The sequence below is a fragment of the Trichosurus vulpecula genome, chromosome 7 (assembly GCF_011100635.1).
Source record: "Trichosurus vulpecula isolate mTriVul1 chromosome 7, mTriVul1.pri, whole genome shotgun sequence".
Taxonomy (NCBI): Eukaryota; Metazoa; Chordata; class Mammalia; order Diprotodontia; family Phalangeridae; genus Trichosurus; species Trichosurus vulpecula.
In genome coordinates, this window is record NC_050579.1 from 81,496,141 (window position 1) to 81,512,101 (window position 15,961).

Consider the following 15,961-nt stretch of genomic DNA (forward strand, 5'->3'; position numbering starts at 1 on the left):
GGAAGTGACCCAACTTCCGGCGGGGCAGCCATCTGTCCGTGAGACAGCAGCCGGAGGAGCAGTTCTGGTTGCCGCCACCTCGGGATGTTGTCCGCTTCCCCCTTCGCCGCTATGTACCCGGGGCCCGGGACGGAGTGGGAGCTGGAGCCTCACAGCAGAGCGGGCCCCACGCAGCGCCGCTTCTCGCCCTACGTCTTCAACGGAGGGTAAGGGCTCGCCGGGCCTCGCAGCGCCGCCGCGTTCTGCAGGGGAGGCCGACCGGGGGACCAGGCGCCGCTTCCACTTTCGTTTCGCTCTCGGCGCCCGGATCCCGGGGCGCCTGCCTCTGACCCCCTTCCCCGGCGACTCCAGGCCAGCCTTAAACTTCCTTCTGTGGCAGTCGGCTCTCTTGGATATGTTCTGACCCCTTTTCGTATGCAGAAGGTCCTGCCAGGCTTTGTCCGAAAAGAAGCCGGTGGCGCCTTCTTTCTGCTCCTGCCCCCTCTAAAGAACCAGCTTCCAGAGGTGCTTTGCCGTGACAGGCAGTGTGGCACGGTGCATAGGAAGTTGGCTTGGAAATCAGGGAGACCTGGATTCAAGCTTTGCCTTGAATCTTCATCCTCACCCCCCCAACCCCATCCCCCACTCCCAGTGTCTGCAACTGTGCGTTGGGGGGAGTCTTCTCACTGGCGAGCCCCTCCCCCCCCGGTACATGTGATTGGTTGAATGAGTCAGCATGTTTTATAAAATATTTCACACGTGCTACTTCAACAGGAAAAGAATATAGTCAAATTGTATGGCCGGGTTGGTGGCAGTACTTTTAAAAGAATTGTAAGAATGATAGAATTTTAGAACTGAAAAGGACCACTCAATTATTGTAGTGCATACTATGCTAGTTTTACACATCACTTTAAAGGAGAGACGGCCTGACGTAGTGGAAGGAGAGCCAGTCTTCAAGTCAGAAGGACCGGCCTCTGACTATCAGCTGTGTGGCCCTGGGCTAATCACTTCACCCGTGCTTTAGGGAACTTTTAAGACCATAAGTTTCATTGGTAGAGGGAGTTTCTTCATCTGAGAATTCCTATACTAATCAATTCACAAATGCAAAGTCCCTCTTTCTTTAAAACTACCAGTTATAGTACTAATTGTATTACCCTTAAATACAATCCCTGTAACTTCAATTCGCAGCCTCAAGCTCTGGTAAATGTTATGTTATATGTCTATGTACATATGCACATATTTGCAACTTACATTTGGTTAACATAAGGTTGATATAGTCTTTATTCACACCATTTCTGTGAGCCTTACAAGGATCTATTCCCATGTTACGGATACAGGAACTGAGCAGAGTTGCTCAGTACTACTATGGTCACATGTCTAATAAGGGGAGCCCAAATATGAAGGAAGGTTTTCTGACTCAAGTGCAGCACTACTGCCACTCTGATATTCCACTTAGGGCTTATACAGTTAATATAAAACATAAAGTAGTGGCTAAGGTTTTCCATCCCAACAAGTTTTGTGTATACATTTTTCTCATTTTATATACCATCAGATAAATATTTTTTTCAATTAGAAAAAATGAGTGTAATTAGGTCATTATGATTTTGAAAGAACTCTAAGATTTTTCTGTGTGCATATATTTTTCTGTCCTTTGCATAACTGCAGTTAATTTTTTTTTCTGGTAGCAACATGATACAGTTGAACCCAATACCAAAGCTTACTACGTAGACTTAATTATATTAGGGATCAGAATGTCTCCCCTGAATAATTGTACATTTGAAATGATATATAAAATAGTCATAGGATTATAGATTTAGAATTAGAAGGAATGTTAGATGCCATCTAGTTCAAACTTCTCATTTTACAGATGCAGGAAACTGAGGCTGAAAGAGGTTAAGTGACTTGCCCATGGTCACACAGAGTTGAAATTTGAACCCAAGGTCTTTGAGACTCCAAATCTAGCATATTCTATCCAGTAGGCTGACAGTTCTCAAAACTTTTTGGTTTCAGGACTCCTTTATGTTCTTAATTGTGGAAACTACCTCCCCCACCCCCTTTTTATTTATGTGGGTTATTCTCTCTCTCTCTCTCTCTCTCTCTCTCTCAAACATCTCAGTCTAAAGAAAGTAGTTTTGAGTTGGCAGATTCCCTGAAAGGGTCTTGGGTATCCTCCAGGGGTTGTTGGATCACACTTTTGAGAATCACTGCACTAAACTCCTCTGTTTCTAGATATCCTTTATGATGACTGATAGATCTGCTCCCTAATATCAGCATTATAAAGGGATTCCAGTGTATTTCTTATGGTCTGAAATATAACAACTTTAACAATTTGGTTTTCATAACTACTGCTCTTGAAGGCTATTAATGATTGCTTAATTGCCAAATCCAATGACATTTTCTCAGTCTTCTCCTTCATGCCACTGTTTTATTGGCTATACTGCTAGTCATCTCTTCCTTAAAACTCTATCCTTGGCTTCAGTGACACTTCTCTGTTCAGTTTTCCTTTCTGCTTTTTGGGCTATTCTGTCTCTGCTTTGTTTCTGCTCCCTAAATTTGGTAATACCCCACTCTGCATTCAGTTGTTGGTCTTTTCTACTCATTCTTTGTTCTCTTTATTATGTTCATGAGTGTTGAATTAAGCCTTATGATTACGTTATGCTAACTTGTGCCAACGACACATCTCTGAATACTCTAACTCTCCAACTGACTTGGTAATAGCCCTACACTTTGCTTACTCTGCAAAGTAACTGCAAGTCTTATATTGTGAGGAGTTCTGAGGTACACTTTAATATGACTGAGATGTTTAAAAACTCAAAATCCAACTCTGTGGCTGAACTTTAGGTCTGTGTTGATTGTTCCTGATACTTGGGCATTTGTCCAAAGATCGCATACACTGTAAAAGGGGATAAGCATTAGATATACTTTATTGAAAACTATTATGCAATAAAACAAAGCAGAATGCTTGGCAAATAATAACTCCTTAACAAATGCTTGTTGCCTTTCACTAATAGGCTACTTTCATGGAAGAGAATTATAATTAGGTTCCTTCCTGTAGAGAAAAGTAGAGAGGGAAAGCAATAAGCATTTGACTCCTACTGTGCTAAGTAGGCCCTGTGCTAAGTATCTTTTACAAATATTTCATTTGCTCCTCAGAATAACTCTGAGGTATTATCCCCATTTTAGAGTTGAGAAAACTGAGGAAAACAGATGTTAAATGACATGCCCAGCATCACACAGTTAGTAAGTACTTGAAACTGGATTGAACTCAGATCTACTTTACTCTAGACCCAATGCTCTATTAGCTACTTCTGGAAATTAAAGATTGTAAGATTTATTTTGTCCTAATTATAGACTTAGTTTTAGCCATTGCCTTTGAATAGTGATAGGCAAATAGGAACAAATAGGACTTTGCCCCCCTCCTCCCGCCTTCCCCCATCCAAGGCAACCACTGGCACACCCAGGTTGGCTGCTAGCACAGGTTCTTAGATCTACTTTACCAGGAAAGATAGCTGTTTAAAGGGTCAACAATCTTTAATTACATTCACCAGTTCAAGGGAAAAGTCAGCACCCTGAACTTCAGGAAAATACAAGCACAGAAATAAAGACCCACAGACAGGGCTCTACTGCCTGAATCAAAGCAATATTGCTACACACTTCACATACACAACTGGCTGGAGAGAGGCTTTACCTCTGAGCAGTTGGGAAGCTCTGAACATGTGGCCACTCAGAGTCTTGACCAGGGAATCACAAGGTCCTTCTCATAAGTGAGCCCCCAAAGCAAAAGCTCACCTCTCAGAATGTATACTCTTTTGGCTAATAGGCTCAGAGTCAGAAGGCATCACAACCTTCATGACTCAGTGCCTAATTAGCTTAGTACCAGAAGGTATGGAAGCCCTTCCTACAAGCAAGCTTTCCCTAAGCAAGCTTCCCTTAATGGGCTCCACATGAGGCCTATTAATGGGAGGCAAAGATCTTATACCCTATTAACCTTATATTGCCCTCCCAACCCTCATATGAGTTGCAGAAGACTTAATAAGTAAACTTCCCATTTAATATATTGGTCTTTTGACACTAGAATAAATCTTTTTTTTTTTAAAGTGACAATTGCAACTGAAATGACTAAATGCAGAAAAAAGCAGTTATTAATCTAAACACAAACCTATCTCATTTACATAATTTAATAAATGAGGTCTCTTGAACAAAAGTTTCAAATGGCCCCTTATGATCAAGGTTCTCCAGTTGAAACCTTCATAAATATTGTAAACTTAGATATGTAAAGTGGCTCACTATAAGAGATGTCTTTTTTGTTATAAATAAGACAGTAGACAACTGATAGCTTTTTTGATGTAGGCTATCAAATCTGCCCTTTCTAATGCTACCAAAGATAATTTTGTTTCTAGGGGTGTATTTATTGGGGTTTTCCAAGTACCCCATCAGTGTATTTTGTCCTCAAGTATAACCTTTGCTTTTGTTGGCACTTGTGTGAGAGATCTTGGAAACTGACCACTCTCATCTACAATTCACACAGATTAGGTCTAGTATTGTGATTACTTTCCTTTTCAACTGTGTAGCCCTGTGCACACTTCCAAACAGAAATCTTTCTGCCTTTCTAAATCATTCATTGATTTGATCTCAAAACTCCCAGCTCATTTGCCATCTTTCCTGTTTTATCTGTTGTCTTTCTTTTAAAGCTCATCTCTCATGGCTTCATTTAGTACCTTTACACAGTCAGTCTTTACCTTTGTAATTTCAAATCTACATATTCAGCCCTGACCTCTTTTTCAAACATAATAAGTCTTTTATCTCCCACTGATTGTTGGACATCACTTGGATGTCCTGCTGTCACCTCAGTATTCCAAATTCAACATAGTTAAAACTAATTTTTATTTCAGAACTCTTCTGTTACTACCCGCCTTTTCCTTTCATCACTCTTCTTCAACCTGGAGTCACTCATGGAGTCTTTTTTCTTTTTCACTTGGCCATTCCTTCATTCCTCTTGTCTCCCCACTTGACTATTCTCTTAGTATAGGCTCTTACAACTGGACCATTGCAATTATCACCCGATTGGTATACAGTAGTAAGTAAGGGAGAGGGGGCGGTCAAAGATGACTCCAAGATTTTGAGCCTTAGGGTAGAGACTGAAAAATAGGAGAGTTTGGAGGAGAGGTGGATTTATGTGTATCCTAAGCCTATGGTAAATTTTGTTTTTTTTTTCTGAGCTTGAGATGCTGTCAGGATATCCATGGTAAAGGAGTTTGGTAGACAGTTGGCAGTTTGGGCCAGAGACTTAGAGGAATCCCAAGTATGGTTTTGGGAATCATCTATATAGGGGTAATAATTGAAGATCAGAGAGGGAGAAAAGTGGCTAAAGGACAGAGCCTTGGGGAAACCTAATCGATTTAACTTCTTTTTTTTTTCTAGAACTGTTTTGGCCATTGCTGGAGAAGATTTTTCCATTGTTGCCTCTGATACCCGACTGAGTGAAGGTTTTTCAATTCACACTCGGGATAGTCCCAAATGTTATAAACTGTAAGTAAATTTCCGAGGAGATACAGCATGTATTCATCAAGATGAGCTAATAATATGCAAAATGGAGACAAGTTCAAGTTAATGTGTTCCAAAAATCTTTTAAAAAGTCTGTTAATAATAATTATTCATATTTATATAGTTTTAAAAATACTTTCCTCTCAACAACTTACCTATGAGGTATGTGCAACCTATCTCCCTATAGAAACTATTTTAAATGATAGGTTCCTAAGTTAGGGCTAGAAGCCTGTTTAATTCATAATGTTACTGAACTAGCCAGAGCTTGAATTCAGAGTCTTCAAAGAAGGGAACATTCAGTGTAAGAGGACAGAGGTGTAGAATATCCTCTTATCTTTGCAATGGTGGCTAGCCATTGGCATTTGCTACCCTTCCTACATCTTCTTTGTACACCTTTGTTATGTCTTGGTGTCCTCTTCCATTCCCAGTCCTAGTTCTCTTGTGTTGACCTAGGACTCCAATTTGGCACTCTGCCTTCACCTATAGCACCTCATGTTCTAAAATTACATTCTACTTAGAATTAGAATCAGCTGTCAGATCTTAGCAGGCACAAATCTGATAGCCATGTCATAACCAGTAGCTTCCTGTTGCCTCTAGGATAGCATATCAACTCTTCTGTTTGCCATTTAAAGCACTTTACAGTTTGGTTCTAACCCATCCTTCTACAATAATTATGTTACTTCCTTCAGTCATTCTATGATTCGGCCAACTGGTCTACTTGATGTTCTCCATATATAACATTCTATGCCTTAGCACAGGTTGTCCACCATACCTGGAATATTCTCTCTTTTTTAGCTCTGCCTTTCGGAATCCATAGCATCCTTCAAGGATTATCTCAAATACCAGCTCTTACAAGAAGTTGTTACTGATTTCCCCATTGGGCATGCTCCTCCTCCCCCAATTAATTTGTATGTAATTGTATTATGCCATTTGTATTTATTCTTGTATGTATTTTTTTTTCCTCCCAGTAGAATGTAAGCTCCTTGTTGGCAGGGATTTTTTTTTTTTATCTTGTATCCCCATGGTCTGTTACAGTTCCTGGCTTAATAAATACTAATTGAATTGAAGAAAATAATCTGATTAACTTGTTATTAGGGTGTGGATGAGAGCCCCGAATCTTCCTGGAGGTATTTACATTTTAAAAAGAACATTTCTATGCAGGCTACCTCTCCTTACCTCTCTCTTCTTTTTCTTATCTTCCCTTGATTTTCTGAATTCTTGCTTCCTCCCTCATTCCCTTCTTTCCCTCCTTTATCCTTTCCTCCCTCTGTCCTTCCCTCCTTCCCTGCAGTGCAAATAATACTATTTTTGACTTTGTATTTTACAGAACAGACAAAACAGTCATTGGATGCAGTGGTTTTCATGGAGACTGCCTTACACTTACTAAAATTATTGAAGCAAGATTAAAGGTAGATGTCCTTGATAAAGGCTCACTGATTCAACACACGCCCTGTTAACCTGAAAGCTTGACAGACTGTTACTCGTTGAACACTAGATCAAGTGAAATTATAGAGACCTCACATCCCTTTCCCCACTAAATGTCATGCCATGATAAATGCGTTGTATGCAGTGTCACTAAAGCAATACCATTTAGACTACAGTTCATGTATTACAAGAAATACTATTAGGAAACATTTTTGTACCAAATAAGTAGTATCAGTAGTCTCTAAGAGGTAGCATGCTGAGAGGGTATAGAGGGCATGGTAGACACTGAGTTTTTGTTTTTATGAGGGAGAAATTGGTAGTTTCCTTTAGAAAACAGGCCTCCCTCTACCAAAAAATCTTTTGCTGTATGAGGCAGCTAGAACATCGGAGCTTAGTTGGGTATCCTGGAGAAGAATGCTTGCTCAAGTCCTGAGTTTTTGGAATGAAGTAGACCAGGTAGCATTCTGAAAGAGGGTCACACCCTAACCCTAACAGCAGCTAACAGTTTAGTTATGAGTTAGAATATTAGCAAGAATTAGATAAAGGCCAGATGAGAACAAGAATGGTTTTCAGGGTTTTGGCATTCTGAGGAGGAAGGAAAGAGGTTAAATTTCCTTTACTTGATAGTTTTGCCCAGGGTTGGTTCTGGCCGTTGTTAACCGGAATTATCTCCTACTTGGCTGGTGTATTAGTCTTATTTCAAGTAATATTTGGGGCAACAAAATTTAACTGCAGGAAAAGGATTTAATGTAATCCTTTGGTATTTATTATCCAAACCGTATACCAAATTCTGTGTTTTCCTTTGTAATACAAATATCCAAAACAGTATTAAAGTGCCATCTTTTGTCTACTTAAGACAACATATAGCTACATAGGCTCAGCTTTTGATAATTTATTATTTTTTAAGAAGCTACAAATCTAGTTTAATGAAAAAGGCTGCTGATGTAGATGATTATTACTATTTAAAACTTTTTGTTTGTTTTGCTTGAGGGGGGAGGCAGGATGGTTACTTTACAGTTTTTTTAAAAAAAAGTTTTATAGCTATCTTTTTCTTACTTTATTTACTATTATATAACAATTTCCTTCCCTGCCCAGAGATTGAACTTTGTTATGGAATGAAGAATAAAAAGAGGAAAAAAGAGCAGTTTAGCAAAACTAGGCAATACTCGTGCATTTAGTGTAGGTGCTTTGAGATATTAGAGGTTAGCTCCATTTGCTTTGTGTGGTTTTATACGACATGACATTTGCCATCACAATTGTAAGTAGAGTAGTGTCATAGCTATTAGTTTTTTTTCCTCTCTGCATTTTTGAGGTCCAGATCTGCCTTTCTCTTTTACAGAGACTATTGTTTTTAAATGATTCTCTGTGGTTTCAGGTTATTGGATGTTTTGTTTTTCTTTTTGATTTGTTAGGTAATTTTAATTTCTGTCCTTAAAAAAATTTTTTATTACGGGTCCTCTAAAACATTGTGGGGCTTTTTGCTCCTGTTTCTTGATCATTTTTTTTGGGGGGAGGGTCTTAATCATAACTTACCACAGCACTTAGAATGCTTTGCATATAGTAAAGCATTTAACAAATATTCATTTTTATAGTTACTGGTGCAGAATTTTTCTTCCTAGCTAGGGTTTTTTTAATTGTTTTCTTTTTCTCCATTGTATTTATTCATTTTTAGAGCCTCTTTTTGGTTGTTTAATTTTTTAAAAAGAAGTCTTTTTTTTTGGTAAGGTTTTTCTTTTGAGCCACTGCTTCCTATTCCCTCTTTGTTGTTTTGTGCTCAATTTTCATTCTTTTTTTTTTTTTTTTTTTTGGCCATTGTGTAATGCTGGAGGGAAGTTAGGTTTAGATACTACCTCTTAACTCATCTCCGTTGCCAGAAGTCTGTCCATCATAGTTTTGAGAGTACTTGTTGAATTTATAAATTATAAGACATGTTTTTGAAATGAAAAGTTGTGAAAAGGATTTTTCATTTCAAAACCTTTAATCTTGAAAAAGTATTTTTATTAATATGTGTATTTTAGTAGTGATTCCCAAATTTTTGGTATCTGTCACACTATTATTGTTCGATTTTATATAAATTCACATCTCTTTAAAAATAGATATTAAGCATATTTTAAAAATAGTTTAAGTTGAACTAAAATCAGTTTTGGAATATTCCGGAGAATTTTGACACCTCTTCAGATAATAAATGGTAACCCTGGAGTGTTACAAAACTGGAACTGGGAATCAACATAATGACTGTATTTTCTGTAGTTCTGTTTTCCAAGGCTAAGTGCCAAGGCTGCTACCATGGACTATTCTAGATTTATCTAGAATAAAGGAATGCCTTGTGAACCTCCATTTCCCTTGTTCCACCAAATGGTTGATGTATGTGACTGTGAGCTAGAAATGGTCTTATATGCAGAGTACCATGACCCTAGATTTATGATATTCTAGGTCATCTAATGCTGTATGAGTTCTTCTCTGCATGCTGATGTGCTGAAATGGAAGTCTGTGGTCTAGAAAATAAAAAAAAAAGTGTGTGTGTGTCTTAGAAAATATAGGCATGCAAAACTGAACTGTTCTACTATAAGATACTAGAAATAAAGCATTTTAAAAATATCTTTATAAAAGAAGTCTGGTAGCCTTAATTATAGCATATGTTAATTCTCTTACTTTATCTAATAATGATAATGTATTTGCCTGTCAGAGTTATCTTGTATAATAATGTTTATTTTTGTTTTCCTAAATAATTGCAGATGTACAAGCATTCCAATAATAAGGCCATGACAACAGGAGCAATTGCAGCGATGTTGTCTACGATCCTCTATTCAAGACGTTTCTTTCCTTACTATGTTTATAACATCATTGGTGGACTTGATGAAGAAGGTTAGAATTTCTTTCTGAAGAATAAGAGAGAGTGAATGGCATTTCTCATTTCTTCAGCTGTATATTACTAAAAATGAGTAGCAATATTATTATTCTCAATCTCCTCTTATGCAGTAAATTAGATAGAAAGCATTTTGCCCTCAGATTTCAGAAAGCAGGCTCTGAGAAGTTAGATTTAAGTTGGCTTGAATTATATAGTTAGAGATGGTAGAAATAGCTACTCTATATAAGACTGTAAAGTAATGAAATATTTTAAGTAATCATCTCAGAATTTTCCTGAATGTTATCTTTCCAAATCATCCTCTTGGCATGCTATATTCTTATTTTAGTATTACTGCCATTGACCTTGAAACACTTTTGGAATTTTTCAAGTCATTGTTGGTATGAGGGATCTTGGAGTCCATCTTTGTAGTTGGGAGACTTTTGAATATCAGGCTGGATGTTTACCAAGTGTGTTGTCTCAAGCAGGGCACTTCACCTGGCTGAACTTTGATTTCCTCATCTGTAAAATGGGCATAATATTTGCCCTACTTACAAGATATTGGGAAGAAAGTGCCTTTTAAATCTTTGGCTAAATTAATATATTTTAAATTTCCTTTGAAGCCAGTTTCCTGGATATGAAAATCAGTCTTAAAACTTTCTTAGTTATGCTTTAAAAAAACACTAGAAATAGGATTCAGCACAGATGTGAACTAGAAGATACAGCTCTAGATGAAGTGGTCTAGTTTCAGCTTAGCTGCTCAATGGAAGGTACTTAACTTCAGTGGGCTTTGGATTCCTCATCTAAAAGTGGACTTAGATGATTACTAAGGTCCTTTCTGTTTCTCAGATTCTGTATTTTTATAACTTGTAGCTTTTGCCGATAATCAGTCTACCCTCAAAGAATGCAGATGTGTCACCATTGAGAATATTCAAGAAGAGGCTATTATAGCTTCTGAATGAAAGCATTTCCAAAAGTTCATTCCAGAAAATGTCTTCAGCAATGGCAATTTTTTAACCGAGTCTGTTTTTACTGTTGCTTTGACTGAGATCTTGATTATGACTCCTCATTTTTGGTTTCACTTGGAAGCATAACAGATTCTCTTCTAGCTTCTCATTTTCATTTCATGAATTGTTTTAAAGTTGCTTCTTGTAAATGGCATTGATTCTGCTTTCAAATCCATTTCACTGTTCTCCTTTGCTTTTTACCCATTTCATATTGTGATAGGTTAGATTGTTAAATGTGTTTTCCTCTCCACTGTACCCTATTATCATATTTCCTCTCTTTGGCCCCTCCTCCTTTTACAAAGAAGAAGGTGATGAAAGAGAGTGGGATCAGGCCTAGTAGCCCCTGATTGAGGTGGTCTCATCCTGCCCCTTTGCTCTTTCTTTACCCAGTCCAGACATAAATTGTTTGGTTTTATCCTTTGTTTCTCTCCTTTTACTCTCCCCCTTATAATCAATGTTAATAGTAGCATATTGGGAATAAGGTAATTAATTTGAAGGAAACAGTATCTGTATAGATGAATACATTGTTATGTTTATCATAACCAATGAGTAATTGCTTTATAGTAATGCCTTTAGTACTACATAATTTCTTGCTTTCGAAATATTTATAATTACTCTTCATAGTTGTGCTGTGGAGTCTGGAATAGAGACGTTGGAATAAGAATTTGGCATTTGAGGTATAAAAATGTTGAGCATTATTTTCTCTAGTATACTCAGTACAACTGATAGAACCAGGTATTGTATCTTCCAAGAGACAGTTTCTGATTGGTAACCAGATTAAGCCTTTTTGAAGTTTGAGAAGAATAGAGAGATTGATTAGCACTATCCAAACCAATTTCAAGAATTAATGAAAAGATGAGGGGTTCTAATTTAATACAGCCGAAAGAATTTGGAATATGGGAAATACATGTTTTTGCAATGTAAAAATTATTAACTTATTTAAAGGCTTGTTTCAATTCCTGGTTCATATGCTGTTTTTTTCTGAGAAAAAGCACCTATATGGTATGTGTGAAGGTGTTAATTAGTCGCACCAAAAAAAGTCCAATTAAATTGGAAATCCTGAACACAGAATCTAAGTGGATGGGCCAGTTTTCTCAATACCTAAATTGGCTTTGACTTGGAAGGAATAGGTAACAGAGGACACTGAAGAAGAATAGCCCAGAAACTCTGGTCTATCTTGTTGATGCTTCCACTAAAAAGAACCTTTGGGATTTTCTGAGAAGATGGTATTATGCAATAATGACTAGAATTTTTGTAAAAAGTTCTAGATATTCCGACTGTAGTTTAAAAATACTGTAACTGTTACAAGATATCCTAAGCCTTTGAATCAAACGATAGTCAACATTTAAACAAGAGCAGATTGTCTTCCAGTTTTTAATGCTTTTCTAGTGTGAAATCACTGAAAACTTTTTTTTTTTTAAGGGAAAGGAGCTGTGTACAGTTTTGATCCTGTAGGATCTTATCAGAGAGACTCTTTCAAGGCTGGAGGATCCGCAAGTGCTATGCTTCAGCCTCTGCTTGACAATCAGGTAATGAAAATGTATGCAGTTTTTTATCCTGTCCAGAAAGAAATAATTTCCTTTTATTTCATGCCGTATTTGTAATATAGTTTTCCCAGTTCATTTGGAAGACTTGAGAAATTAAAATACCTTGCTACTTTGTGAATTTGGTTTAGTTTCATTTACCTTTTCATTCAGTGAACACTTAACGATCACCTTGGGGAAATGCTATGGCTATGTTTGAAAAGACTTTCTTTTGGCAGCAGAGAGAATTGTTCAAAAGTTTATCAAAATGTGTTCACTTTTCTTCATATGTGATAGAAATTATACTTTTAAAACCATTAGGGTCTTAGACTAAATGTTTTTAAAAGCCTTTTTTCCTACAACATGCACTAGTCACCTAGTTGTTTTCTTTTTCCCCATTAGGTTGGTTTTAAGAACATGCAGAATGTGGAGCATCTTCCTCTGTCCTTGGAAAGGGCCATGCAGCTAGTGAAGGATGTCTTTATTTCTGCAGCTGAGAGAGATGTATACACCGGGGACGCACTTAAGATTTGCATTGTTACGAAAGATGGCATTAAAGAGGAGACCGTTCCATTAAGGAAGGATTGATTTGTACGCTATTACCCTTAATCATTTGAAAATATGATCTCAGTTTTTGCAAGATTTAGTCTACTTGTAACATTGTATGACTAATTTGTCTTATTAAAATGTTGTTGGAAAATGCTTGGTCCTATGGTTTGCACTTTGAGTGACACAAGAGATTTCCTGGACTAGATAGAGGTTTATTGAAAGAAACACAGGATCAGGTAGAAATCAACAACCTCACAATACATTCTGTTTACTGCTGAACTGGCAGTCCCAATTCTTCTTGACTGGGCTTGAATCTCGGCTTGTAACTTCTTTTGCTCTGAGGTCTGTTTCAGGTTCTATCAGCACCAACACTGAAGTACATCATAGATGCCCTTGTTGGGGCGTGGGGGTGGAGGGCTCTTTTATACTACAAAGGACGTTGTATAGAAAAATACTAGTAGTGTCCTTGTTCATCTCCTGGAAAAGCCTTGTACAAGATACCTCCTGTGGAGAAATGGAGCCGGAAGAAACTTGTGTCATTTTGGGGTTAGGAGGGACTTTTGCAGCTTGGATTATGTACATATTTAATCCTTCTGGCCTTCTCTTCTGTGACCTACAGCTCTCTCTGGGCAAGATTGACTTGGAAATAGGAGGTCTTTCATTTTTACTTTCCATTCTTTCATAGTGATTTTTGCACTTGGAGGTTGATCTTAGGGGTTCTTAAAAGCACATTTAGTCCCTCCTGCCTTTATGTAAGACTGCTTTTAAGTCGTCCTAGGTAGATGCATCACAGTTTCGTAGTAGAAAGGTATTTAAGAGGTCATCTAATGCAATCCATACTTGAACCAGAATTCCCCTTTACAATATTTCAGATATTTCTTCCAGTTTCTACTTGATGAAGATCTGCAGATAGGGAGTTTGGATTAGTGACCCATAATATCGCCTTCATGAAGGACAAGTCTGAAGCTTCCCCTTTCTTTCATACGCTCAGGTAGGCAATTTCAGAGTTATCCTCAATTCCTCATAGCTATTCATAGAACTTTCGAGTTGGAAGGACTCATCATCAGCCCATACCCAAAAAGAATTCCCACTAAACATGCCCCATACTTTTTTGGTCTGGTCTCGCTTTGATTGTTGGATGTTCATAGAAATTGCTAGCCAGTCAGCTGTTTTCTGATCCCAGACCTCTCATTGATAAGGTGTGAGGGCTGATCTTTGCCTCTCTAGAGGTAGTGTGATGCAGTAGAATGTGCTTGTGGATATTAGTTGTTAGTACCACCACTATGGTGTCTCCTCTTTGTCACCTTCTCTCCATTCACATGGCTACAGCCAGCCCTAGTTAAACTCACTTCTCACTTGAACTACCAAACAAATGAGTGTAGTTGAGCAAAATGAATCAGCACAGTGGCCATGTCCAAAATACATGTGTCTGCCTCTTCTGTCCATCACTTCTCTGTCAGGTGGTGGATAACATGTTTCGTTACTGGTCCTCTGGAGACAAATACTTTGATTAGAGTTTTTGTCTTTCAAAAATACTATTATCCTTGTATAAATTGTTTTTCCAGTTCTGCTCCCTTTGCTGTGAGTCAGTTCATATTATCCTATTCTCTGAAGTCATGTTGTTTGTCATTTCTTATGGTGCAATAATTTTCATATGCCTCAGTTTGTCCAGCCATTCTCCAGTTGTATGAGACGGTCTAGAACACCTTGTACATCTTTCCTTTCTCTCCATCCCTTCTAAGCCTCCCTTGAGGATCGGGAAGTTTGTTTTGTTTATAACTATTCCATCCCTGATATTATTTCCAGTAGTCACTGGAACTCATTCTAGTCCTATAAAAATCGTAGCAGGATGCTTCACCCGACAAGCTGCAACTCAATACACTCTGTCCATCTATGTAGACTGGGTTAAGGATTATGAGAGGATAGAGATTAAAGGTTCCAGTGACTGTCATTGTTCACCCTCGTGGCTGGATCCTGAGGCATTTGACTCTGGGGACTCCCCAGTACCCCAAGAGTAGAGGGATAGGTTGAGGCTGGAACTCCGCAGGATGACAAGTGTGTTCTCATTGTGAGTGGGTTGTAGGATGTGCTAGCACTTAGCATATGCCAGGCACTGCTAACCACTTTACAAATAATATTATCTCATCTGATCCTCACAACCACCCTGGGAGATAGGTGCTATTATTATCCCCACTTTGTAGTTGAGGAAACTGAGGCTAACAGCGGTTAAGTGACTTGCCTAGGGTCAAACAGCTAACAAATGTCAGAGGTCTGATTTGAATTTAGGTCTTGCTGACTCTAGGACCAGCAGCTGCCTCCTAGCTGGAATGGGCCTTAGAAGCCATCTAGTACACTCTCCTAATTTAATGTAGAAAATTGAGTCTCAGGGGGGTTAAACAACTTAGTCAAGGTCACATAGGTGAGAGTAAGTGACGGCGGAATTTGAACTCAGGTCCTTTGACTCCAAATGCAGTGCTCTTTCATTGACTTATGAATCTAGTACCTTTGTCAAAAAAATGGAAATGAGTTTGGTCATTCATTCAGGAAGCATTTATTAAATAGCTGTTATATGCTAGGCATGGTCCTAGGTTCTGAGAATACAAAAATAAAAAAACAGTCTCTTACCTCAATGGACTTATTATATTTAGCAGAGAGAAAACAGCACAGACACAGAACATAAAGTACAAAATCTGTACAAAGTCAATTCGAAGTAATTACTGGAGGGAAGCACATTAGCCACTAGGGGAGTCAGGATAGCATTCCTGTAGGAGGTAGCCTCTGAGCTGAGCCTTGAAGGAGGCCAGGGGTTCCATGAGGTGAAATGAAAAGGGACTGTATGAGGGATGGCCTGTATGGGGAACAGCAAGATGGCCAGGTTAGCTGCAGTTTGGAGCGTGATTTAGAATGTGCAAAAATCCTGGAAATGTATGTTGGGGCTGGGTTATGAAGAGTTTTAAATACCAAAAAGAGGAATTCGTATTTTATCCCAGAAGCAAGAGGGGCCTGGTGGAGATTTTTGAGTGCGTGCGTGCACACACACACACACACACACACACACACACACACACACACACACACACACATATATC

The 15,961-nt window shown here is 38.3% G+C and overlaps 1 protein-coding gene across 1 annotated transcript; it reads left to right on the plus strand.

Moving 5' to 3' along the window:
- Positions 1–13,025, plus strand: PSMB1 (proteasome 20S subunit beta 1). The gene is made up of 6 exons (XM_036767569.1): positions 1–206; positions 5,401–5,508; positions 6,851–6,932; positions 9,684–9,813; positions 12,223–12,329; positions 12,726–13,025. Exons 1-6 carry the CDS (start codon positions 85–87, stop codon positions 12,909–12,911), a joined length of 735 nt encoding a protein of 244 aa, XP_036623464.1. The 5' UTR covers positions 1–84; the 3' UTR covers positions 12,912–13,025.
- Positions 13,026–15,961: the final 2,936 nt, after the last annotated feature.

Coding starts and splice junctions, on each gene's coding strand:
- PSMB1 (XM_036767569.1), top strand. CDS start 85: ATGTTGTCCGCTTCCCCCTTCGCCGCTATGTACCCGGGGCCCGGGACG. Junction 6,933..9,683: donor TTATTGAAGCAAGATTAAAG/GTAGATGTCCTT, acceptor AAATAATTGCAG/ATGTACAAGCATTCCAATAA. Junction 12,330..12,725: donor AGCCTCTGCTTGACAATCAG/GTAATGAAAATG, acceptor TTTCCCCATTAG/GTTGGTTTTAAGAACATGCA.